This window comes from Ascaphus truei, chromosome 3 (assembly GCF_040206685.1).
Source record: "Ascaphus truei isolate aAscTru1 chromosome 3, aAscTru1.hap1, whole genome shotgun sequence".
In the NCBI taxonomy this organism is placed as follows: Eukaryota; Metazoa; Chordata; class Amphibia; order Anura; family Ascaphidae; genus Ascaphus; species Ascaphus truei.
The window spans coordinates 210274465-210301130 of NC_134485.1; the positions used below are offsets into that span (position 1 = coordinate 210274465).

The window sequence follows — 26666 nt, forward strand, 5'->3', positions numbered from 1 at the left end:
ACCTGTTAAGAATAGAATGTGATGTCATAAAAAGGGGCAATTTACACCAGGGCTGGACACATTCTCTATCAAAAGGAAACTATTATGCAACCTAGGATATTACCGCTATGGAATTTCAATTCTTCCAATAGTACATTCAATATACTGTATGAAAGCTCGTCTTCTTACGTTGTTGCAATGTTCAGTAGTTGGCAAAGTTTTATAATATTCTTTAAAGTTCTTTAATTCCAGTCGCTACTTTTTCTTAGGTGTCACTTTTTAATTAAACTGTCTATATGCTGTTTGATCACTGATTCCCTGGTGTCCTCATAATGTAATTTCGAAATAGCTTTTCTGCAGGCTGCTTACTGTTGATTAGTCATTCTGATATATATTTAATAATGCCAATATATACTGTACAGTATGTCTGTGTTTCAACGCAGAGACGATTTTGGCAGTAAATAGTAGTATGGTGTTCTTAAATAGCTAGAAAAGTGTACTTTGTGCTTGATATATCTGTCTTGACAAAGGTTCCCTGAGGTATCGAAACATTGACAATAAATATTCCACTTTTTGTATATGAGAGTGAGATTATATGTCTAATACATGATTTTAATTAAGTGTTGTAATGAAGTGTTTTGCTCAGATGATGGGGAACTTGATGAACATTTGTACAGAAAAACAACCGCTTTCATGTATTCCCTTAGTAGCTGCATTGACTATTGCAGAGAGAGCGTGCTCTCACTAATCAAATGCAATCTCTGCATTCTAATTAACTTTCTTGTGCTCAATCCAGATCTTTCAATAAAATATAGTTCTACATTTTTTAAAGTGTTGTTTTTACCTTTATATATTACCCTCTGAAAATGTGACCCTTTTGTGCTAGGGAAATCTCCACCGTTAATATTTTACAAGTCTGTGGTGCAATGTAGATTTTCCCTGCAAAATCATATGCAGCGCTAAAAAATATATATACAGTATACTGTTTTACACCTCTGCTCTTGTATTTGCATTTCACAGATGTGTACTGTATGGCCTTTCAATTAGAGCAGACTATGTTGAACACATTTTTGCCCCTAGATTATTCATGACTGCCAAGTAAATATTGGATTTTAATAATAACATATCATATGGTTAGTTGTACTTTTTTAGTTCAAAATGTATTGGTATATATTGTACAAAATATATTAAATTGAGTAGTATGTGCACTCCAATAAATATGCTGCATAGTTCACTAAATAATATTAATAGGTTTTCTTCCATTTTTTTTTTTAGATCTCCAAAATAGTAAAAGATTGACAAAATAAATAGTTTTTGAGGCAAACAATATTTAAAAAAGGAACAATCCGTAGAATCTTAACAATTTCTAATCTAAATGCAAAGGTGTCTCTACAAAGGAATCCTTGGCTTTTCATTTATTTATTTTTTTCATTTTGAGATAATTTTTCTATGTAGCGTTAGGGACGGTTCATTATATAACAATTAACCTATTATATAATTATATAATCATTTCTCTGAATGGTGCTCACGTCTGGATCTCTAACCGATCTCACCCATTACATGGTACTTTCAGAACTCCCATTGTACTTTCAGTGTCTCTTCAGCTAACACCTCCTCTATCAATTTCTCTGTGGGGTACCCCAGGGCTCAGTCCTGAGACCTCTTCTCTTTTCTCTGCACATACTTTCTCTAGGTGACCGAATCACATCTCTTGCGTTTAAATATCACCTCAACACACAAATTTACTTTTCAACCCCAAGGATGAAGAAGAGGGTGCTAGTCGGGTATTGAGTGGAAGGGCATTCCAGAGGTGCAGGGCAGTCAGTGAGAAAGATTTAAGGTGGGAGAGGGCTTTAGATACAATGGGGTTAGAGAGAAGACATCCTTGATCAGAACACAAGAGTCGGGATGGTGCATAGCAAGAAATTCGGGCTGAGATGTAAGGAGGGGCAGAAAAGTGTAAAGCTTTAAAAGTGAGGAGGAGAATTGAGTATGAGATGCGTGATTTGATAGGAAGCCAGGAGAGGGATTTCAGCAGGGGAGACGCTAAAACAGATTTAGGAAAGAGTAGAGTGATTCTTGCAGAGAGAATGTGACAGAGGAGAGGCAGAGAAGAGTCGAGTGTGACACCTAGGCAGTGTGCTTGGGTTACTGGGTTAATGATGGTACTTACAACAGTAGTGTGGAAGGAGGTACTGTAGTAGAGCCAGGTTTGGGAGGAAGTATGAGGAGCTCTGTTTTTGACATGTTAAGTTTAAGGGCCTCATGCTATAAGCAGCGATAATCCCCTTATCGCCAAAAAAGCCTACAGCGATTCAGTAAGCCCCGATAAGTTGGCGATAAGAGCAAAAATCGGCGGGTTTGCCGGAAAAAACCCCGCCAAGTGCGCAACGATAAACCATTTATCGCCAGCTTCTCAAACTCGCTCAATTCTAGTAACCCTGATCAGCTTATCGAGGCTGATCGCCGCTCTAGAATGGAGATTTCCTTTTCAAATCGTCCCGCCACAAAAAGTTGGCAAGAAGGTGGTGAGAAGCTGCCGACAAGCGGCGAGACGGGACTTAGAAAAATAAATGCATTTTTCCTGCATTGGATTGATGCCGGGAGACTCCAGAGCTGATATCCATTAATATCACCACCGGACACCCCGGGCATGAATCGGATGCATGAAAAATGCATTTGTAGGCAATTTCATTACCTTAGCGGCTAACCGCTAACCGTACACCTGCATGGACCAACCCGTGACCCTCTGGGGTCCCCGGACACCCGCAGGGACCAGCCGAGGGCCCGTGGGGATGACCCAGGGACCCCAGACAACCGTGGTGACCACCAGGGGACCCCAGCTGGCCTGTATTAATCCTGTTTGTAAAAAAATAAATAATAATTTTATGTAGGGGCACAAGGGGGTGGGTTGTGTATTTGTTTTTACTACATATTTAAATTACATTTTTCTTACTAGTATAGATTCTGCACCGTTATGGAGTGCCGGTATCTCCTATGCGTGTAAATGTCCCACGTCACGTGACGGGGACATTTCAATGCATAGGAGATACCGCCACCCATAATGGAGCCTGTATCTCGTGAAGCAGGGGGTCCCCGGACCATAAATCAACACGGTTCTGCTCCGGAGACCCACTGCTCATCTACCCTAGTAATAAAATTTTAATTGAAATATTTTTATTTCGAGCGAGATTTGCACAGGGAGAGGCGTCTCTCTCTCTCTCTCGCTCCGTTAGGCCCGGGCCTGGGACAGCAAAAATGTCGGCCCCATATACTTTTTATAGATCTCGGGCCTGATGGGAAGTCACTTAGTTGTTGCGGCTGCCTCCTTACCTGCCACCTCCTTCAGAACAACAGTGTCAAATGACGTTGCGGACGTCACCAGCATGACGTCACGGCGTCTTGTTGCCATGGCCATGCGTCATTGCTGCGTCAAATGACGTCACGTTACCATGGTTACCATAACGTGGCGTCCGATGCGTCATTTGACACTGCGGTTCAGAAGGAGAGGGTGGCAGTTAAGGAGGCAGCTGTGCCTAGGGGCGGCAGATTTAGAAAATGCAGGGAGGGGGGTTATGCTCCTTTTAAAGGAAAAGCTAGATATAGGGGGAGAAATAATTCATTCAGAAAATAATTCATTATGCTGGCAAGCTCGATTTTTTTTTTTTATGTTCTGACAAGTATTTATGCTGAAAACATAAAATAACTATGCTCTTAAAGAGAAGGGTACAGTTAAAAGGTCAGACCACGAAGGTAAAGATGACACCTGTATTTTTAATTGCATGTTTTTACTTTGTTTCTGGGCTACTTTTATGCTGCGTCCCAATTATTACCAAACTCTAATATTCATGTCCCCAGCAACAAGTACCCAAAACAAGCTCATGTCATTGAAGCAGCAGATATTTTAATCCGCTCTTTAAAAAAATTGCTTGCATCACTTCCATTTCCCAGCACTGAAGACTTTAATTAACAAAGGTGTGATCTGTCTCTGACATTGTTCTAAATATTCAAAAATGACCAAAATGAATTCTTTTTCTGCGTCTTTCTTTTCTCAAGGACACCTGCACATGTATAGAAGAAGTAATTATAACAGCTAACAATGATGCTGGGAAAATTCTCTAATGTACCAGAATTCCACAGGATTGTAATTCCACTTCAGCCTTTGAGGGGTTTTTTTCTGTGTATACAACTCCTTTGTGGTGGATTTACTGTATATACATGAATAGGAAACTTTGTAAGATCAGTTTATTTTGCTTTACTCGGCTCTTCTTTATTCAGGTTCATCCTTGGGTGACAAAGCATGGGGAGGATCCTTTGCCCCTTGAAGAAGAGCATTGCACCATTGTAGAAGTGACAGAAGAGGAAGTGAAAAACTCCGTCAAGCTCATCCCAAGTTTGACAGCAGTGGTACGAAAACATTTTCTTTGGGGACTCATGGGTACTGTGGTTTAACCTCTCCTATCTATAGCACAACTATATCAGAAATATATATGACTGTGATACCATGATAAAGCTACAGGGAGAATCTACTTACGAAGCTTAAGATGAGACACTTGGAAGTAACCCTGTTGAAGCTAGCTACACTTACGTTTAGAAAAGTAGTGATGCTGTGCTTGGTACAAGGAGAGCTCCATCTTTTTAAACAAGGGAGAGAAGCTTCTTGGGCCCCTTGGTCAAAAGGTTTTGTGATCATAAAGAGAGAGATGTATTCACGTCAAGAAAGGTTGTGTGTGTTGAAGAATACATGGGAAAGTTATGGCTTTCTGACTTCTTCTCAGGGGCCACCAACCAGCCATACTGCACCACATTTTAGGGACACACAACAGCAGGACAGTGGTAATTTTCTGAAATATGTTGCAAATTTGTCGACATTTTGGTCCTGTACGCAAACCTCTATCAAGATAAAGATCCCCGTAGAGAAGCAAAGCCTTTACTAATTAATACTACAATCAATTTCAGTAAGTTGATACTGGGATGCCTGTACACTTGTGTTCAGAATAAGAAACATATTTTCTCTACTATTTAATGGTGCTAATAAGCATTTACAATGTTGCAGGGCACCTGTGGTGTTTACTGTTGGTTTTTGGCTGTTCTAATCATACAAATTCTTAGGGACATCCAATGCATTGGCACGCAGGTGCACATCATTTACCTATGAATAGGCAATTCAAGAGGATAGGTATAGGGTGCTTGAATATATCCAGAAGTAAAATTATTCACAAGATGTCCCTTTTCTTATTTGATATATAAAGTAGACGGAACAAAAACCGCTCAAGCATGGAGTAGGTATAGCAATATAGACCAAAATGGGGAGATGTCTCATATAAAGAATATCAAAACCTTCCTGACGGACACACAGCAATGGTAACCCACCCTGAGGCACCCTCATTGGAGGTAAAGAATATAGGTAATGAACTGTGACAATGATACTCACATAGCTTCTCCAATGGAAAGTAAGTCCTAGAAATATAATTAAATTCCTTACCCACTCCTAGAGCTTTTTGACTTCTATAATGTGTGACCAGCTGCAAGTAGAAAGGTCCAGGTAGAGAAAAAAAAGAGAACAGCAGCGCACAGCCAAGGGACGCAGGTTTAGAAAAAAAAAATAGTTTTATTTAAACAATAACATCACCCACAGGAGGTGTTGGAAGACCTCCTATGTGTTTAACATCTTCACAGGATATGCCATGGTAATCAGAAAATAAATCGTTTTGGATAGGGCCCTTCTTCCAAAAGGTGTATATGATATCCGGGCTCTGGTTATTATTGAGCATTATGCTGTGCAGGAGGTAGCCTGTAGTTTCATAATGCTGCAAAGTTCATTCTCCTCTGGAGAGCCACCTATGGGACGGCCCCCTCGACACTGCCACGTGCCATTTTTGTTGTTCAAGGAGGCTACAACATATATATATTTTTTTTCAGGTGACATATATCAAGTTGTAGTTATTGAGTACCAGTGAAATATGCATCCCTGATCTTAGCGGCTGAGCAAAAAGAGAAGCCCTTTATCATAACCCCATGAGTACATAGTTAGTATATTATTGTTGCAGTCTTTTCCAGTATCAAACTGGTTAAGTTTGTGGCTTCCGCCCCTCCTCCCCTTTTTTTTCAGAAGCCAAACACAATTGTTTATCGGAATGTATTTGTCAACACAGACTGACCTTCCAATACAATAAATAGTCATCTGCTCACTGGAGAGAGAAGCAGCCAGCTTTGGGCATTTTAACACTAAGCACCACTACATTTTTGAGTCAACCCGTTTGAGTCAACCCGTGTATTAGTGTTTGCATTTATCTTACAGCATTTATAAATGCTAATACTTCATGTAGACTGCAGGGCCTAAATGCCTTAACATACTTGTAGCTGCATGCTACTTCTGATGCAACAACCCATCCTTTAACTAACCTCAAATGCATTATTTGTGGCATCACCCTTGTGAAGACAGGGTACTGTATGAATCTAGGTCTCCTGAGCCTAATTTTTTCCTACAGGAAGCAAAGTACTCATAGGGTCCATATTCCAGGGTATACTCATGACTGGCTTAATTTGGATCTAGCCTTAATAGACAAGATCTCAGAAAGTATGCTGTAATTGTTCTACTTTATCCCATTTAAACATTTCCTCATCTCAACGGATTTCAATGGAAAGTAAAGAGATCTTACTTGTGTATTTGATGACGACTTTCACATGTTGCCTAGTATGTCATACAGATATAGCAGTGCTCGCAGAATAGAACCTTAGACCACGCAGGCTGATCCGGATTGCGCAGTTCGTAGTCGTACATAGCAGGGTCGGGACTGGAGAGAGCAGCGTAGTCAATGGATGAGCCAGGTTCAGGATAGGAGACATCAGGGTAAACGTTATCAAAGCGGAGTTTCGGTAACTGGAAGTCAACTAGATCCCGCTTCAGCGTGATAACTGCAGGGCGGGAACGGGTTCTGCACGTGCGGCGACCATGGCCCATGGTACCGGTCTCAGGAAGGGATAGGCAGACCGGAGTGGGCACACCGCTCGGCAGCACTGGTAAACCAGTGCTTCAGCGCAAGAGTCCAGAACGAACCTGTGCAAGGAGAGAGAGAGCTACAGACCTCAGGACTCGTAGACCGGCCTCTGCTAAGGGAAGGGCAGCAGGCCTCAGGAAGCTGAAGTAACACTGGAGAGTCCTCCGCTTCAGCACAGGAACCAGGACACAGCCTCTGCAATGGAGAGAGAGCAGCAGGCCCCAAGAACCAGTAGACAGGCCTCTGCTATGGAAGGATAGCAGGTCTCAGGAAACAGGAAGCTGAAGTAACACTGGAGAGTCCTTCGCTTCAGCACAGGAACCAGGACATGAACTAGGAACATGGAACATGGGACAAGAACATCGAAACTTAACGAGAGATAACAAGCCTAGGGCTTGTGGCAAAACACATGTGACATCCAGGAAGGATTATGCTCTGCAGAGAAGCATTGTGGGAAAGCTGTATTTAAAGGTCAGCGAACCTATAGCAAAAGCATTGCTCTAATGACTGAGCCCAGGCTGGGGCTGCAGTAATAGCTTGCACAGCTGCAGAATATATCATGGGGAGTGTTCCAGGACTGCACAGGTCTGTAAGGCAAGGTAAACAGTAAACCGAGGTGTGGATTTCTTACAACTGTATATCCATCACACAGTTAGTCAATGTTAACCAAACTTCAGGTTAACTATAATACTCACTACCATACATGTTATATAGAGCATTTAGTTTCCCTGGAAATATGCAAAATGCAATCTACTTATCATTGCAGTTTGAAGAGCTGTCTTCTAAATACAGTTCCAGCATCAGAAGAGTGATCTAGTTTTATCAAGCAGACGAGTTTCCCCATAGGTTACATTTTCTGCCTGCACTATTAATTATGCAAATTTAATTAACAGTGTTCGTCTTCTGGGGAAGGAATTGATGAACATGGAGAGAGCATATATTTCGCTTTTATACTCCCTAGGTTTTGTGTCATATAATTTTTCTAAAATCTATTTCAGGTGTTCATGATTGTGACGCAGTTAGTGAATGTTACTAGTTCCATGCTGAAAATTCCACAGACTTTCTTCAGTCCTCTTATCAGATGCATAAACATGGAACACCTACATTGGTGAATGCAAATAGGAGGCCTTCATAGTGCATAAGACGATAGCGATTTGAAAAAAATTGAGCACTATAAATATGAGTGTCAAAGCATGTTAGCCCAGATGGCACAGCCTGGGACAAAGGGGGGTGGGCAATGCTTCTGTTTGGCAGCCAATGTTGTGTATCAAGCAAACATAAAGGGCCTACAGTATGAACGTTTAGAGCAAATTTGGAGCATGTCGTACTTAATTTCAATTCCGCTTGTGTGCGCTTATGTTCTAAGCTCAAATACATAATTAATATTGAATTATAGGCGACACATCCCTCATGTTGAATACCTGATTGAAATTTAACATTTATTAAAATTAAAATAGAAATATGGATATTTAAAAACATATACTTAGTGTTAGTAATTATTATTAGTGTAGTAATATTTATAATAGCCAAACTGTTAAAATAATACATACTCTATATTGATAATTTTTGGGGTGATCTATAGCAACTTAATGCTGCGCGACCACTATTAGGAGTCTTTTTAGGATTTGGGCGTATTACCCATTACCTGTTTTTGCCAATAGTATTCCTTGTTTCCTTCCTTCTCTCTTCCCTTCTCCTGTGCCTTCTGGAATGTCCTCTCTCTGACTAACGAGGCTCTGGTTGTACATGACCTCTTCTGCTCTCATCCTCTTCACCTCTTTGCTCTAACAGGTACCCGTCTCTCACAACATGACTGATGTAGAGGCTGCTGTCTCTTATTGTGGTCTCACGTTCTTTCACACTCCATGCCCCAAAGGCTGGAGTGGAGAGGTACGTCTCCTCTCCTCCCGCTGAGGATATTTGCTCCTCCTTATCCCTCCATCTGTTTCATTCTCTTCTTTTAAGGTTCACGCTGTCTATCTTTTCTGCCCCCTCTCTCTTTCTCTCTCTCTCTCTCTGCACGTGACATTTATACCGACTGCCAACCTTTACATCACCTTCCTCCACCTTAGACTTTGAATTCTCTCTCTCCTCGGACTCTCCCATCCTTTTGCTGGGGGACTTTAACTGTCATATTAATGATCCCTCAGACTCCTGGGCATCTCGCATTCTCTCTTTAACCTCCTTCTTTGGCCTCTAAAAATGGACCAATTTCAACACCAACAAGGATGGTCACAATTTAGGCCTCCTCATTTTTAAATACTGTTCCCTTTTGGATTTCTCTATCTCCCGACTTCCGCTCTATGGGCATCACTTCCAATCATTCACTGTCACTCAATCTCCTTACCCCCCTCCTACCTGTTCTCCACTCTACTCTTGAGATCTTTGCGCCATTGATCTCTCTGCTCTGGCATCTGCCCTGAACTCTAACCTCTTTTCTCTCTCCTTCCTCTGAACCTGATAATATTGTCAACTCTTACAAATCGCACTGTTCCTCCTCTCTTGATTTATATACCCCTTCTTGGTCCGGCACAGCCATCCCTCTAACCCACGACCCTGGCTAAATTCACAAATACGCACCCTTCGCACTTGCAGTAGCTTGGCTGAACAGCTCTGGAGGAAATCTCACACCCATGCTTATTTTCTGCACTATAAATTTCTACTTTCCTGTTTTTACTCTGCTTTCACTAAGGCCATACAACACTATTTCCCCTCAATCATCAACATTCACAAATCCAATCCAGGCCACCTTTTCTCTGTATTTGATTCTCTCCTCCGACCTTCTCCGACTTCCCTTTTTTCCTTCTTCTCCTAAAGTCTTTGTCGACCATTTTAAAAGCAAGGTGGATGCTATCCACAATATCTTTCTGTTCCTTCCCACTCCTCATTGCTAACATTTATACTTCCTTTTTCCACTCTTGACTCCTTTTCTCCTGTTAGAGTTGGAAGTTTCTAGGCTGATCTTCTCTTCTCCCTCTACCACATGCCCTCTCGATTCCATCCTCGCACACCTTATCAGAACTCTTTCTTCTGTCTTAGTCCCCACTGTCACTCGTATCTTCAACCAACCCTGCCCTTTGGTACTTCCCCTCATCCTTTAAGCATGCAGTTTTGCACCTATTCTCAAACACTCAACAGTAGATTAGTGTTTCGAAACCAGGGTGTACCACAACTCTGCCAAGGTTGTTGTGACCCCAGAGGAAAAAGTCTGTGTTACCTGGAGAGAGACAGCCTGTGATACACCTTCTCTCTCAGTGCAGAGGAGAGTGGGAAACCTCTTCATCTTTGGACAGTGCAGAATTCTGAGCATTTTTTTATGTGTGTGAGGGAGGAAAGAGGGTAGGAGTGTGGGCTTTGTGTGGGCAGGAGAGTTGGATGGCTTTGTGTGTAGGGGAAAGGTGATACATTTTGTGGGGAGGGTGAGGGAGGCTAGTTCTTTTTGTTGGGTTGGGGAAGGTATATGGTCTAAGTAAGAGAATGGAGGGTGAATGTGATGTTTGTTTAAGAAAGCGGGTGAGTGCTGTGTTTGGTGAGGGTGAATGTGGAGTGTGTAAGAAGAGGGTGTGGGGGTGTGCTTGTGAAAAGGAGGATGTATGCATGTAAGCGAGGAGGGGATGAGGGGTCTGAATAAAATGGGGATGAGAGGTCTGAATAGCAGGGTACCCCAATATTTTTAAAGCCCTTCAGAGATGCCCCTGCTCAATTTTTTTTTAGAACCACCGTCCTAGACCCTAAATGCCTTACTAACTACCGCCCTGTTTCATGCCTTCGGCTTCCAAACTGCTCCCATATGATTAACTTTCTTCATTCCTATGCCGTCCCGGACCCTTTACAATATGGTTTTGTATAGCTCACTCATCGAAGACAATCCTCACTAAAGTACAGCAGGGCCCCGCTTATCAGCGTTCCACTAATACGGCAGTTTTATAAATAAATGTTTCCTGACTTCACCCATGTATTTGTCATGCAGCCCAACCTCTCCACACACACACGCTCGCGCCCCCTTTCCTCCTCGGTTCCCGCCCAATCCCTTCTTGGCTTGTCTCCATTTGCTTCCGGAATGCTGCATTCTGGGACGGAGTAGGAGGGACAGGATGTCGCAGGTGAACATAGCATTTGTGCGCTGTGAAAAAAAAGGCTATGTAGCCAAGCTCCCCTTTTACCTTCAGTGCAGGGAGAGGGCTGCAGGGCGATTGGAGCTCCGCGGCGGACCTGAAGTGCAGGGGCCGCCATCTTAGGGCTCGCACATGCGCAGTGCAAGTCCAGGCGTGCGTGTGCAGTAAGTGCAGCATCCATCTTGGAAATGGCTCAGCATACACAGCAAGGGACTACAATGTCCCAGAGTCCTCAGAGGGAGGGAATATCACAAGGGGAATCACAGTCAATAGGGCTCGAGCACCATGGGGGGAGGCAAAAGATAGTTTGGCGCGAAGACAGCCGCGCGCCAGTAATGACTGGGACAGCAAGGAATCAGGTAGTGTCCGGGTGCCAGTGGCCCTGGACTAGGCCAGACTTCCCCCGCAGGCCCCAGTTAGACCCAGAGTTACTCAGTCACAGTATTGTAGGGAAGGCCTTCAGATACTGCTATAGTGATAGGTTGATTCACCATTGACCGGACGGCCACGCGGTGTCCTGTGGCCTGGGACCAGGATCCTATAGACATTAAGGGAGACACTCCTGCTGGAGCTCCTCCACGAGGCGGACCATCACCCGTAAGGCGAGAGGGGATTTTGCAGACCCCGCGTCGTGGGACCATGGACACGGCTCTGCTACTAGAAGGCCTACATAATACCCTGGTCGTAGCCAGGAAGGTACCCACCCTCAGGGAGGGTAGCGCTACCTTCGTACACTTTGGGGTGGGCACTGTTCCATGGACATTGGGTCATAGGTGCCCAGGGCACACTCCGGACTGTGGGGGACATTGGGTTATCACATTGCGTTGCTGCATTGGTTTGATATATGTATTGTTGTGTTATTGTATTGTTATAGTGTGTTACAGTAAATTCAAATTATATACCAGTGTGTATTATTCTCTGCTGTATTGGTTCCTGTGAGGGGTTATCCCGTCCATGCTGGGATCCTTCATAGGTGGAGGCGCGGTACCGAGAGGAGAAAGAGCTCACCCCAGCCTCGCAGAGGCTTAGGCCCCATGTGAGCAAGCAGGTATTTAGCACGCGTAGTTCCCTTGGTCATAGGGAAAGGGGGCTACAGCAATGTTCTGCTTTTTGACGATTTCCGCTTTTTGGCGGGGGTCTGTACCTCAGGGCTCTGTTCTGGGACCTCTCCTTTTCTCTCTCTACACACTATCACCTGGTGACCTCATCAACTCTTTTGGCTTTGGGTATCGCTTTGGGTATCATCTCTATGCAGATATATCTATACACCCCTAACCTCACATCTGCGAGTCCCAAGGCTCTGATTGCCTCCTGGCTATATCCTCTTGGATGGTGCTCCGCTGCCTTAAACTTCATATGTCTAATATGTCTTCATATTTCCTCCTACACTCAACCTAATAACGGTACTACCATTTATCCTGTCACCAAAGCATGTTGCTTAGGTGTGACATTTGACTCTTCCCTTTCATTCTCCATTCACATTCACGCCATTGATAAAATGTGTTTCTTGCTCCGTAATATTTCAGTCTACTTCTAGAACTTTAATGTATGTCCTTATCCTCTCCCGTCTGGACTATTGTAATATTCTGCTAACGAGCCAACCTGCGTCGCAACTTTTTACTTGGCAATTTATCCAAAAATCTGCTTCTAGAATAATTTCACTTTCTATTAGAACAATCTCTGCTCATCTCCTCCTTAAATCCCTCTCCTGAAATTTCACGGGAAGTCAGATCACTGAGAAAGTTCTCATTTTTACATTCAAGGCTTTCCACTATCTGCACCTCACCACATACATCTTTAGTTTCTCTTTCTGACCCTGCTTGTCTCCTGCCCTCTGTAAAAACTGTCTCCTTTCCACCCCTTTCACCTCTCCTGTTCTCTCTCGCCTTTTTCGCACACTGCCCCTTACCTGTGAAACTCCCTCACACTTGGTGTACGCCAAGCACCTTCTCTCACCACTTTAAAATCCAACCTTAAAACTCACTCTTAAATTAAGCATTTCAATAGCCTAGACTAGTGATGTACCGAGTACCCGGAAAATACCCAATACCTGGCTTACCCGGCGCTTTTTCAGCTACCCGGAACCTACCCGGACCCGGCAGCACGGGGCTGGGACCGGCACCGGGTAATTTCAGAGTAGCTGAAAATACTTCAACACTTACCTGCAGCCGGCGACGGATGGTGAGGAAGACCGGTGAGGAAGACGACGGCGACATCTGGGAGCAGCAGCAGACGTCCTGGTGGCAGCAGCAGAAGTCCGTGTTCAGCCAACGGGAGCAGCAGGAATGCAGCACACAGCTGCCGGTGGGAGCCGGAGAACTATGTGACCGGAACAGGAGCGGAAGTTCCTATTGGACAGCCGGCTCCTCCCCGGCTGAACTCAGTGTCTAACGAATACAAGGTGTTCATTAACAGACTAAGCTGACTAACCCCAATAGGACATATGAACTATGTAAATACTTATGTATTATCAGACACCATGATCTAATGCCTAGGTGATGTGCATTCTGTCACCTTACCAACTGCCTATCCCCTGGTTTTGGTTACAATTTACTACATGTATTGAGTATTCTATACCACTAAGAGAGAATCAGTTTAATCGTTTTTTTGTTGTATCACTGTCTCCGTGATCATCCGTTTATGTGCTGTTTATTGTTTTGTCCCACCTAATTTTACCTAATCACCTAATCAATTGGCGAGTGCTGTAGTATACAGTAGGGGGCCTTTTCAATTGTTTCGGCAAGTTATCTCTGTTCTCTGTACCCATACCCCTGGCACCACCTATCTAGCACAGACTGTAGCAAGAGCCTCTCCCACTAACCACCATCCCTCTTTTAATACTAATATTCTTGTTGCCCCTTTTACTGTGAGTTCATGCTGAAGATCCTGGCCTGTTCTGTGCAACGTTACAGTGGCATTACAATCCCTGCTTTGGAACTGCCACTTCCTCAGGTTAATTGATTACTGGGGTGGGGATCCGCGGGGAGGGCTAATCCCCAGATATCCTGAGGACACTTCTGCTTGGCCCACTGGGACATGTCTGCATTCCCCGTTACTGGAACATGCTCTTCTCTGTTTTGGCCATACTACTGGATATTATCTGTAGGGGCACTGACTCTATCTGAAACATAATAAAAGGGAGACCTAATCTATGCTGTACTCTGGGGAACGTCTTCTCTACCTCTACTCTCTGAGGCCTCTCTGTCTTCCATGGTGGAACTCTGTACCCAGAATCCTCTGCTCCTGTCCTTTATACCTCCTATGACACAGTACTGCTGTGTCATCACTGGGTGGAGATTAATATCTACTCTCACTGTTAACTCCTGGTTTACATTAGTAACCAACACCACCCAAAAATGAATTTGACCCAGATATTTCATTAGACAGATTAACAAAATGTAGTCTTTTCACAGTATGGCTATTACAAATATTACTACACTCAGAAATAATATTTACTAATACTAATTATACAACAAAAGACAAAGATATCAAATGTGACAAAATACATAGTTAAATACATCAATATTAGTATTCTCATGAATAAGGCTCATTTCGTTAAACCCTTTGGCCAAAGCATTCTAAGCCTGCAGCCACGTCACGGCATGACCAGTATGCAGGTCCTAACACTACCTGTGAAAATTCTCATTTACCTCTGCAGTGGAGGCCTTAATAGACCAGGCCTGCACAGAAACATGGAAAACCGTCTAGGCATAAAGTTCATCTTCAAATACTTTCTGGGCAAGCTACTGTACCTGCCCATCTGAACAGCTCCTCACCCCTACCACATGCAGCACTTCACCTGAGATCTGACTCCAAACGATTGTGCGCGGTCCCAAGATTTAACAAAGTATCCGGCTGCATCGCGTTCTGTTACCGTGCACCTCACACCTGGAACAATCTACAAATCCACCACCAGTCTAAATTCTTTAAAAACTAAAGCTAACTCACATTTTAATCTGGTCTTTTACTGTGTCATACACCTAAAAGGTAAAATACGTTAAAATGTTCATGCAATGTCTTTATACATAATGTATAACCGTGTTCACCTACTGTAACCATGTATTTGACATCATAACTCTGTGCACAGGACGTACTTGAAAACGGGATGTATTCCTTCCTGGTAAAACATTTTAGAAATAAATAAATATTTAACATTTCCCTCTTCTTGTCTTGCAGATTTTAGTTAAAGCAATGCTAAGAAAGCGCTCATTTGGAAACCCTTTTGAATGTGCAAGAAGAGAAGAACGATCCATGTCTGCTCCAGGAAATTTATTAATGTAAGTATAAATTCACAATGCAAAATATAATGGTTCTCAAGGTACGATTGTATTTGACCTGACAAAGGACAATCTCTAACTATTCCTAAAATATTAGATTTTAAAGTGTTGCAATTTTGGAATACATTTTCAATCATATCTAACTATTATCACACTGCAAAAAAAGTTTTGTTTCCGTACGATGATCACCACGTTAAGGGGCACAGAAACATTAGACCCCCTAATCTTGTTACTGCAGTTGGTGATATCCTGCAGTGGAACAACTTTGCGGAGCTTAATAATAAGGAAATGAGTTGCTCTTCTGTTTCACAAGGAGGGTTATAAAATGTTAGGAATTTCATTCTAAATCATACATAGCATAACCCGCATGGGGTATGGAAGTATAGTAATGTATATACGTATGATACTGATTTTGAATATGCAGCACTCACATCCAAAAAAGAACAGTTACTGCACATGGGCCTTCTAGTTTTGGGTGCACAAGCGCATGAACTATAGTACACATTTTCTTGTCATCTTTAATGCAATGCTCAAGTGTGTCCATACTTGATGCTGTTTTTGTCACCAGTCCTGCACTGAGCTTTCAGTGATGTAGCAAGTCGTGTCCTTTTGCATATCTTACAATAAAGTAAACATTTAATACAGTTGCACCAACAGGCAGAAGAGAGCAAAGAAGATAAAATTAAGCCAATGTGTAAGAATGATGCACAGCATATTTTGTGAAATTCACTCATTCGGTGCTTTTCATTAAACCCGATCAGCACTATCACCCCCTTTCAGTATCTTAAAAAAAAAAAAAAAATGGTAGTGTAAGACGTAACGAAGTTGACTTATTCTCTATCATTTCAATGGAATTTTAACTTACAGTATTTGTATTGGCTAGAGATCAGCGAGATAATTAAAGTAATGTGTGTGTCCCAATAGCACTGCATTATGTAACCGCAGCTGCAAGGCCAATTTGTTCACTACAATTTAACATTTTCACACTGCAATGACAAATTGGACACCTCCTCTGTTTTAAGATGCGGTTCCACTTGGCAACATATGTTGACGTTTCAGGGAAGTGAAAGCACTTACATGAAAATGCTACATCTATGCCAACTGTAGCAGTTGTTGCAAACCAGAGAATATATTGGTTTTATTAAAGGTTACTTAGGGCAGGGATGCGCAAACTGGGAGGTGCGCTAGATTTTCTGGGGGGGCCCAGCAGTTATAGAGGTCCCGCACTCTCCCCCAGGCATTTAAAGTAAATGCCGGGGGAGCACGCAAGGCCTCTATAACACATTTACCTTCGCTACCAGCGACGCGTCGTCATGGTAACCCGACATCAAATAATGCCGCGGGGTCACGTTACCATGGCAACTTGACGTCACATGACCCCGTGCATCTTTTGATGCCAGAGCCGAGCAGGAAGGGGGGGGGTGCGAGGCGCCGGGGCCGAGCAGGCAGGGTTGCGCACGGGGAAAAGTTTGCGCACCACTGAATTAGGGAATCACACAGAATTAAAGAAATAAAGCAACAGATGTTCTGAAGTTGTACTGATGTTAGAAAGCAGTCTAGAAAATGAATGCTGGCCATTCTAACACTCTCTGCAAAGATGTTTCATATCAACAATAACAATAGGAAAATACTACGCTTGCCAAAGAAGTATGAGATTGAGAACAGAAAAGTAATTTGTAAATTTTCTGTAACAACTATGGGACTATGGGCCATATTCACTAAACAGTGATACTCCATCGGACACCTTCTGGCACAGTTTGTCAATATGGAAGCCAACACGGTTGCATGAAAACATTTTTGTATGCAAGTCACACACAGCAATATTGTATGTTTAAAAAAAAAAAAAATCTCTGTTTTATAGCTGCTTTCCAGAACTATTTCAAAAGTTCTCCGTTACATTTTCATGCATTGGATCCAAAACAGCTACTTAGAGAAGCTCTGATTTAAGTGTCACTTTAAAAAAATGACTGACTAAAGATTTAGAAAAACTTAAGAGTCAAAGTGGTTGTTCAAGGTGTGTGCTCATGTAAATAATATCTTAGGCAGTTTTTAAGCCGAATATCACCTTTTTAAATATTTCTTGTATGTGTTTTTTACTAGAGCATAATATTTTTTATTGTTCAATTTATCCTATTCCAGCCACTCGGCATGATAGCGTTGTTACTTTTGACATAATCTGTGGATGAATGTTTACATCCCAGCGGCCTATCGCACACTGAACCAAAAAATTGTCCTCATGTTTCAAAAAAAGCATAGCAAGGGAGCTTCCAATACTAAAAACTGCAGGAGCAGTACTAAATTGAACAGATTTGTCATTTTCTGTAAGAAAATCGTTTTTTAAGCAAATGAAGAATGCTAGTGACACAAATGCATCATTTTGAGACAGGAAACAAGATTTGTGTTAGAAATGATATCCTGAGTGTATGATTGATTATAATGACAGCTAATGTTGGCAATCTCTGGAGGTAAAGGGTGTAGCTAACTCCTAAGGCCAGAGTTGCCGGGAAGATCATATAACAGACAGCTGTTGGACATTTCTGTGAGAGTAAGGGGTGTGGCTAGTCATACATTATGTCACATAGACCAACCATGTTAAGACCATATACAGATAACCTCAAAATAGGAAGCTACATAAGTAGTATCTCCTGTACAAACTTGGTAGAGAACATGTGTCTTAGCTAAGAAGTACAGGAATCCATCAGGAATTACAAGTTACCATCTTGGAGAACACACATGGCAACTGAGATCTGAAATAAACATTTCTTTATGTGCCAAAATTTGGATTCTGAAATGAATATCTTGGAAGAAAATATGATGTTAAAGGACTTTTTACAATTTATAAATATAAATAGAGTGTTTCTGAACCCTGCTGCCACAAGGACCCACGACACATTTTCCTGCTGGTAGCTCTCGACATTAGGGATAAATAGATATTATATAGGTATTGTCACGAATGGCACAACTGTGAGCATGTGACTTGTATGTATGACATGGGTTAATACATACCTAGCGAATCTTGGTCAGACACAGGATTTCATATTTAGTAACTGTGCACAATCCTTTGGGCTGTCATCTTTGCCACACACCCATGGTGTATTCCACCTTTCAGGGACGAATTGCAACGCTATTTCAATCCCCGCACTTGCAAACCCAGGTGTTGACTCCAGATATCTCGGGCTCTGGACAAACCCATAACTATGCAGGTCTTGACCCAAATAAAACCAGTTCTTGTCATTTTAAGACAATTTGCAACTTACATTAAACATTAACATTAAACTCTGATGTGCCAGATTGCTAAAAATATTTATTACTTTCTGCCATATTCATTACAGGTATATGTGTGTTTTTTTACTCCAATAACAGTTTTTACCTTCGCCTACGATCTGTTATCACAGTGGGAATGTGACACCACATCCACGGCCCAAAAGTTACACTAGCTGCTCATTATGACAAGTGCCAGGCAGTTTTCCCTTGAACTCTTGGTTTCTTGAAGGAGAACTGTTTTATCTCGTGTCCAATTGTCACCCTACTCTATTAAGCAAAACTTCCATATTTTCTCCAGTAATTTCCAATGATAAATTGGTTTGATTTTGGCTTCGAGCTCCAGTAATTAGTCTACAGGCATATACTGCAGTTACTGAATATATTAATTCCCCAGCACCAATGACGTAGTCGTTTTTCTCATTTAATATCAATTCATTTTTCATTAGAGTCTATAAGTCAAAATAGCTCTCTTAGCTGGAAGGAGTTAATAATGCTGTATAGTTAATCATAATCTATCGTTACAAATGAATTTTCCCTAAGCATACCTAGGGTTGTATTTTTTCCAGTTTTCAGAATGAATGCAACATATACTGCCTGAAACATCTGGTCCTCTGACATGCCCAATGTTTCATTCCTATGCCTGTAGAATAAATAAGAGCCACTGCTGCTATTCATAAATAATAAAGTGGCATATTGCATGGGTAATAAATGAGTCTAACTTTCATATAAAAAAATAAAATAAAGTGCACTAAAGGATGACATCCCAAATAGGGAAAAAATATAACAATGTGACTCATTTAAACAAATATTAAACTTAAGGTGAAAAATGTTAGAGATAGGTGGTAAAAATGAACAATAAGGTCTGACCAATCCTAAAGCCAATCCTGTTTCTAAAAGCAAATCATATAATGTTATTCAAATATAAAAACACATATACAAGCCTCCTCGCCAAAACCAAATATCACTGGTGCCACTCTCCGATTCACCACGGGATACCGGGGAGGACCGGTAATGGAGACCACAATTGGTATAGAGAGGTCACACTGTTACTTCGTGCACTACGTGTCAAGGAGGTAAAGGATACTTGTGCAAAGCCGCAGTAGAAATACATTGCTAGCTGTTAGCCATGAATAAGAAGAGGATCCCTGTGATGCGTGTACTTTTGCATGAGGAGCCTCTGGTACTACCGTAAATGTAATTGACATGGGGCTCTGAAATATGTACATGATCCATGAGTGGCCTCTGAATACCTACAGTAACTATTACGGTATCAGTTCTTTTAGCAATTTTAATTAATCTCTCATGAGAAATTAATAAGAAACACTAGCTTCTGTCTGAATTTTACTTCAGTAGTTATTCACAAAGTCCACATCTACGTGAATCTGTTTTCCATTAAGGTCACTGTGTAGGGCTATGGATACATGGATATGAATGCATTTTGTAAGATAAATAGATAGATTCTTTATTAAAAGTTGGGTATCGTGTTCCAATGGGTTGTAAAAGATGAAATAATGAATGAATACATTGAAAACCATTTATCATGGTGGAGGATGCCACCTCTCATGGCTGCACAATGTTTAAATCCTGAACACAGACTAAACCGTAGACTTGAAGAAAATCCCTCCTGCTGCTGTCTCATTGGGGGAGTCTAGGAGCTACTCCAAAGTTTCAAAGCAATTGTCACATAATCTGTCCCAAAATACAGCTCAAAGCCAACTTGTTTTCCATTTCTTTCGTAAGTGTTGGTTTCCTCGCCATCCTTGAACTCCAACCCTGCCTTTTAAATCTTCTATAAGCTTGTGACATTTTGAAATGACACAATCCTGCCTAAATTACAATCAATTTCTATAAAGAAGGGGAATGGTTTTGTGAGTAGTAGTATTATTTCTGGGAAATTGTATCCCTGGAACTGTTTGTAATTCCAATTATTGTAACTACTAGGATATTATAACACTTGCTTGGACAGTATAACACAATGCTGTACAAGACTTACAGGAACTTATCCATTAAGGTGTAAAGCAAGGGTATTGGTTATTTTTTCACTTTTTATGTTTATTGTAACGTGTGTATGTATATATATATATATATATATATATATATATATATATATATATATATATATATATTATATTGTATATATATATATATATATTATATTGTATATAGAGAGATCATCTACAATATACCACAGAGGAAGGAGAAAAGGAACAGATTAGTAAAAGTAAAAATTGTCAAATGGTCTATGTTCAACAAAAATGCATTCCATGGAGTATCTGTCTTTTATTAAACCTGTAGAATAGCACTACTTTGTAAGTAAACACCAGCGTGAGAGAGAGGGAGGAATCTGACAGTACTGTACATAAATGTAGAGATGGGCAAAATCGGTGCCTACCAGAACCTTACATTCAAAACAAAATACAAAACCCTACAATTTGTAGAACCAAAAACCAAACATTATTTAGAACCAAGACCAGAACACCAGACCAAGGGGGTTATGCACTAAGCAGTGATAAGTGCTTTTAGGTGGGATAAAAAGCCATTATAGCGCGATACTGCACTGTTATCACTGCTTTGTGAATCTCACAACAGGCAGTAATGCTATAAAGGCATGTATCTCACTTAAAAGCACTTATCACTGCTTTGTGCATAGCACCCAGAAAACCCACTTATCACTGCTTTGTGCATAGCACCCAGAAAACCCACTTATCACTGCTTTGTGCATAGCACCCAGAAAACCCACTTATCACTGCTTAGTGCATATCCCCCCAAGTGTCTATTTCTAGCTGTTTCTCACCATATTCGTAAACAAATAATTTAAAGACTTGTATTTATATTATTGTAGTTTCCTAGTAGTGTTTAGGACTTGTAAGCATTTGTATATTGGATACACTGGCCTTGCACACATCTATACAAATATGTGCATCACCGCTTGCAATATTCTCATGTACAGTAGCTGTTTGTTTCCTACCATATAAAAGGAAGCACTCCCTGTTCTGTATTGCCTAGCGTGTGAATGTAAGCACACCCAGTGAATTTCACCTCTAGTTTGCAAACAATAGAAAAAATGTGTGACGTACTGTATGCTTTCGTTTTACCAATTACAACTTGCACAATGCTGTAGTACAGTTTAAATATACACAATGAAAATGGTTATTGAAAGTTTTCGTCTTCATTTAAAAAACAAACGATTAGCTGTATATATTTTGGTCTCATTTTTTTAAATGATTTAGAATGGGAGGTGGTGCTACATTAGGTTCTATATCTCACAGGACTTGATCATTTAAAGATTGATTCTTATCTTCTCGAACGAGATACAAATCTGTAATGCAATTACTACTGTACAGACCTATTCATGCACAAACCCTCTTGAGTCACTTCTGGATACACGTTCTGTTAGAGACATGCAAATATTAACCAGATAACACACAGTCCGCTATTTAAATACAACATTTCTGATATGATAACGTTTAGAGTTATAGGTTTTTTTTCCCAAACTGCCAGCAAGTTTATTGTTGTTTTCTTTCTTTTTTTTTTTTTGTTTGTTTCATTGTTTCACCATGGAACAGGTGCCAGTTTAAATCATCTTTAAAATTGCATCCATACTTAAGGTAATTTCTGTGTTGTTTCCCCTGGTTATACTGACATTTGTGGAGTCTGTCTACAGTCCTCACCATCGTGTGTATTAGTAACAACCCGCCTTCCAAATTAACAACCTGTTTTCTTGCCCTATCCCTAAAAACAGTATTTGCTTTCCCTAAATGTGGCTGTGTTACCAATGCTGAGAAATGTTTGCCTTTTTTTTGTGTGCTCAAATTACTTTTGGGGAAAGGGTAAAGCAACGTGAAATTTAATACAGTATTTACATTGCCTAATATTAACCAGCATTGTGCAACTTAACACATCCCCTGGCTACCGCTGCTCTGGCTACGCAGCCTCTCCTTTAGACACAGCGCACCTTCTGTTAGCACCCTGTGATCCACAAGCGATGCCTTATTGCCATAATAATCTGATCAATTTGCTTAACAGGAGGTCGTCGCTGAACTCGGTGCATATAGTTTCAAAGGTTTTTTTTTTATGCTTAACAAGGTGTCAATCCATTATGCATTTGTTAACATTATTATTGCTTTGTTTGTAGGGACATGTTTGGATCACAATGTTTGCTGTAATTTGATCCTTTCATAATTACAGTTTGATCTACTCACCGTGAAATAACAATTTTATCTAATGCTTTGTACTGTTATCTTACCCTGCATAGAACGTGATGTTCCAGACTTATGTCATCAGGTTTTCTGTTATTTCTCTGTTACAACATTTGCGTGTGTGTGTGTGTGTGTGTGTGTGTGTGTGTGTGTGTGTGTGTGTGTGTGTGTGTGTGTGTGTGTGTGTGTGTGTGTGTGTGTATGTACATATAGATATATATATATATAGCTAAGGGAAATATTAATGTATGCTCATTTGCATGTCTTAGCAGGTCTGCAACCCCGCCTTTCACCATTATCACACAGCACTTCCACTGCAGCAAGAGATTCTGGGAAATGACATGCAAATGAGCACACAGTGCCACCTTTTGCTTCAAAACCATTAACATGGTTCCCTATAGGCTTAAGCTTGCTGCTTGGTCACAGCTTTGAGCACCTATGCCTATAGGGAACCATGTTAATGGTTTTGAAGCAAAAGGTGGCACTGTGTGCTCATTTGCATGTCATTTCCCAGAATCCCTTGCTGCAATGGAAGTGCTGGGTGCTGGGTGATAATGGTGAAAGGTGGGGTTGAGACCTGTCTAAGACATGCAAATGAGCATACAGTAATATTTCCATTTGCTTTGCTGTGGAGGGTTTTTATCACTTTTTTTACCCACCATAGCTTAACTAAGTATATATATATATATATATATATATATATATATATATATATATATATATATATATCAAACACACAAAAAAGTATGTTGCTCACGGGAACACGGGGATTCCATGGCAGAGAACATAGATCATCGATTCAATGGCAAAGTTGTTGAGAATATCTCTGCAGAAATCCATGAAGATGGCTCTGAACTCAAGTAGTTAAATCAGACTATATATAAGTAGTTAAATAACTAGTAAAATAAGTAGTTAAATCAGACCCCAAATAACACTGACTGATTGAGTATAAAAAATATATACACCCAGAAAGACTGAAATGAAATAGTAAGGGTAACCTGATGGTGCTTGGGGAGAGATACAAATATATAACACACACAATAGAAAGAGACAAAGACAATCCCCTAAAATAGCACTCTCAAATATACTACCAGAATAAGCAAATAGAGTATAGCAAAAAGACCCGGATGCTCTGTCAAAGCAGAAAATGAACAAGATTTTATTAAAGCAGCAAGACACACTAACTTAAAAACATAAACAGACTAATGGCAGCTGAAAATATATAGGCAGTGACTCTCTAATAGTAAATGCTGATAAATGACCCAAAAAACCTATAATGCGTCTAAATAATACTGTAATAACTATAATATAAATGAACACAAAAAAAGCCTAAATGGGACAAGAAATGAAAAAATGAACCCTAATGCTACAAAATATAAAATGTAACTAAAGGCATAAGGAAAAGTATGAAATCAATAACTATATACATAAAAAATGTATATAAGCAAAAATATACCTTAAAGCCAAGGGAAAAACACAGGGGAGAAAAAAGAAAATAACCAAACTCATACCCTGATCAGCAAGTACAAAAAATGATAAATAATCAAACAGCATAGATGTATAGAGTAACCATGGTCATAACACATGAGCAGATAGGAACATGATTAAATGGAGTTGCAAAAAGCCAATGCTGGAGAATGATGCAAACACACATAAGTGCACAAGCCACGAGGAACAGTAACACCAAACAGCAGGGGAGATTATACTCAGCTGTCACAAGGTAGCAACCGGGTTCAGTCCTCAGTGGTAAAGCTCCAAAACTTGCTCATGAAAAAATCCAAGAAAGTCCATGGTTACTGCATGAGGCCGTAGGAATCACGCCAGAAAAATCATATATAGCTGCCAAAAGAAGACACTCTACGCGTTTCACCCGTCGGTGGGCTTCATCCCGGAGTGATACAATACAAGTAGAGGTAAGCTAGTCTTTATAAGAAATCGGGTAAGTATTCACAGCACCTCCCAGACCCCGCATCCAATAGCGAGTACAGAGCTTGATTGGTAGCGTCATCAACACTGGTGCAGGCAGTGGAGTAATCAGAGTCAGTACATCATGCGCAGGGAGTTCCAGCCGTTGTGATTTCTCAGATACACATGCGCAGAAGTTACACTGATTCACATCCCGCTTGCAAAGCCATGGCTGACATCATCAAGGACGGTATATAGCATGTTAAATTCATTGCCAAGGCGCTGATGGTCAAAAAATATATTAGAGAGACAAAGGTGTTAGCCATACAGAGCTAAAGTACCAAGTACAAAAATCATAAAGAGCAAATGTGAAATAAATAACTACTCATTAAAAAGATAAATAGTAAAACAGAGGAGGGGAAATAACAAAAAAAATAAAAAAAACAGCAGTGAGGACACATGGATAAGCATATATATATATATAAAGATCACAATAGTACTGCTGGGATCCTCCATGTACCCCAAACTACACTATGATGGTAATACTCAAGGATAAAAAACACACCGTAGAAAAAATGACACAATGAAAAACTACAAAAACATAGCAAACCCAAGGGAGTCATTCATTCCCGTGGGTTGCATAGTGTTAAGAAGGACTATCCAGCGGCATTCCTTTTTAAGAAGTACTTTTTCTAAATCCCCACCTCTAATGCCCAGAGATATTTTGTCAAAAGCAAATGCTGACATACAAGTACTGTCTGAGGCGTGACACTGAAAAAAGTGTCTGGCCACAGATGTAATTTTTTTACAGGCATCCAAGTCCCACTGCACTGATCTAATGTTCCTAGTGTGTTCTAAGATCCTGAACCGAAGTTCGCGGGTGGTCATGCCAATGTATTTGAGTTGGCAGGGACCAGTTAAACAATAGATAACACCCTTAGACTTACAATTTAGGGTATATCCAATGTTATAATTCTTGGTCTGATCACTATTTGAAAACTTGTCGGTTGCAACATATATTTACAGGCCGAACAATTATTACATTTAGAAAGCCTGTTTTTCTAATAGTAAGGAATGTCTCGCTAGTGTGGGGAATATAATGACTATGTACAAGACGGTCTTTTAAGTTGGTAGACCGTCGGCTCGTTAAATTGACCCTCTCACCTACTGCTTCCCTAAGTTCCCCATCGGTGCATAGAATAGGCCAATGTTTCTGGAGAATGGATTTAAGATCTCCCCATCTGTCATTATAGGTACCAATAAAGCGAGTTTTAAAATCACTAGTCTTCTTTTTTGGTTGTAGTAGTGCTTCACGTTTATTCATCACACTATGTTGATACCCCTGATGAATGTGTTTACTGCTGTAACCTCTGGAGGCAAATCTATCTCACATCTCAACAGCCCTAGATTCAAAACATTCCTCTGTTGAACAATTGCGTTTCAACCTCAGAAACTTTAGCGTTAGTAGCTGCAAAACCCTAGTAAAGGACCGCAGCTCCATTTCATTGGCTGGTCTGGGCCAATTTACTACGGCTTCTAACTTGGCGGGATCGGTAGCCACTCCTTCTGTGGACACTATGTGGCTCACGTAGGTGACAGACGTGCGGCAGAACCGACATTTGTCCAGTGACAGTTTCAGGCCGCCTTTGCGCAGTCTATCCAACACCTTCAGGAGGCATTCTTCGTGCTCTTCAAAGGTCTTACCGAACACGATAATGTTGTCTAGATAGACTAGGCACTCCCGGGGGTTCATATCGCCAATGGTCTTCTCCATTAACCTATGGAAGGTTGCGGGAGCACCGCAAATGCCTTGGGGCATCCGGGTGAACTGATAGAACCTGAGGGGACAGACAAACGGTAGCCTGCGCACAGGCGGACAGACCCATTCTTCTTTCATACTACCACGATAGGGGAGGCATAGGGGCT

General features: G+C 41.1%; 1 protein-coding gene across 3 annotated transcripts in view; it reads left to right on the top strand.

The window, feature by feature from the left end:
* CAMKK1 (calcium/calmodulin dependent protein kinase kinase 1) overlaps positions 1-26666 on the top strand; it is a 328954-nt gene that overhangs the window by 289467 nt on the left and 12821 nt on the right. For 2 of the 3 annotated variants that reach the window (XM_075589997.1, XM_075589998.1), the window contains exons 14-16: positions 4258-4386; positions 15272-15372; positions 22203-22244. In XM_075589997.1, coding sequence (XP_075446112.1) covers positions 4258-4386; positions 15272-15372; positions 22203-22244 — 272 coding nt within the window. The remainder of the gene's footprint in view (positions 1-4257; positions 4387-15271; positions 15373-22202; positions 22245-26666) is intronic. The other variant, XM_075589999.1, reaches the window with a different exon arrangement.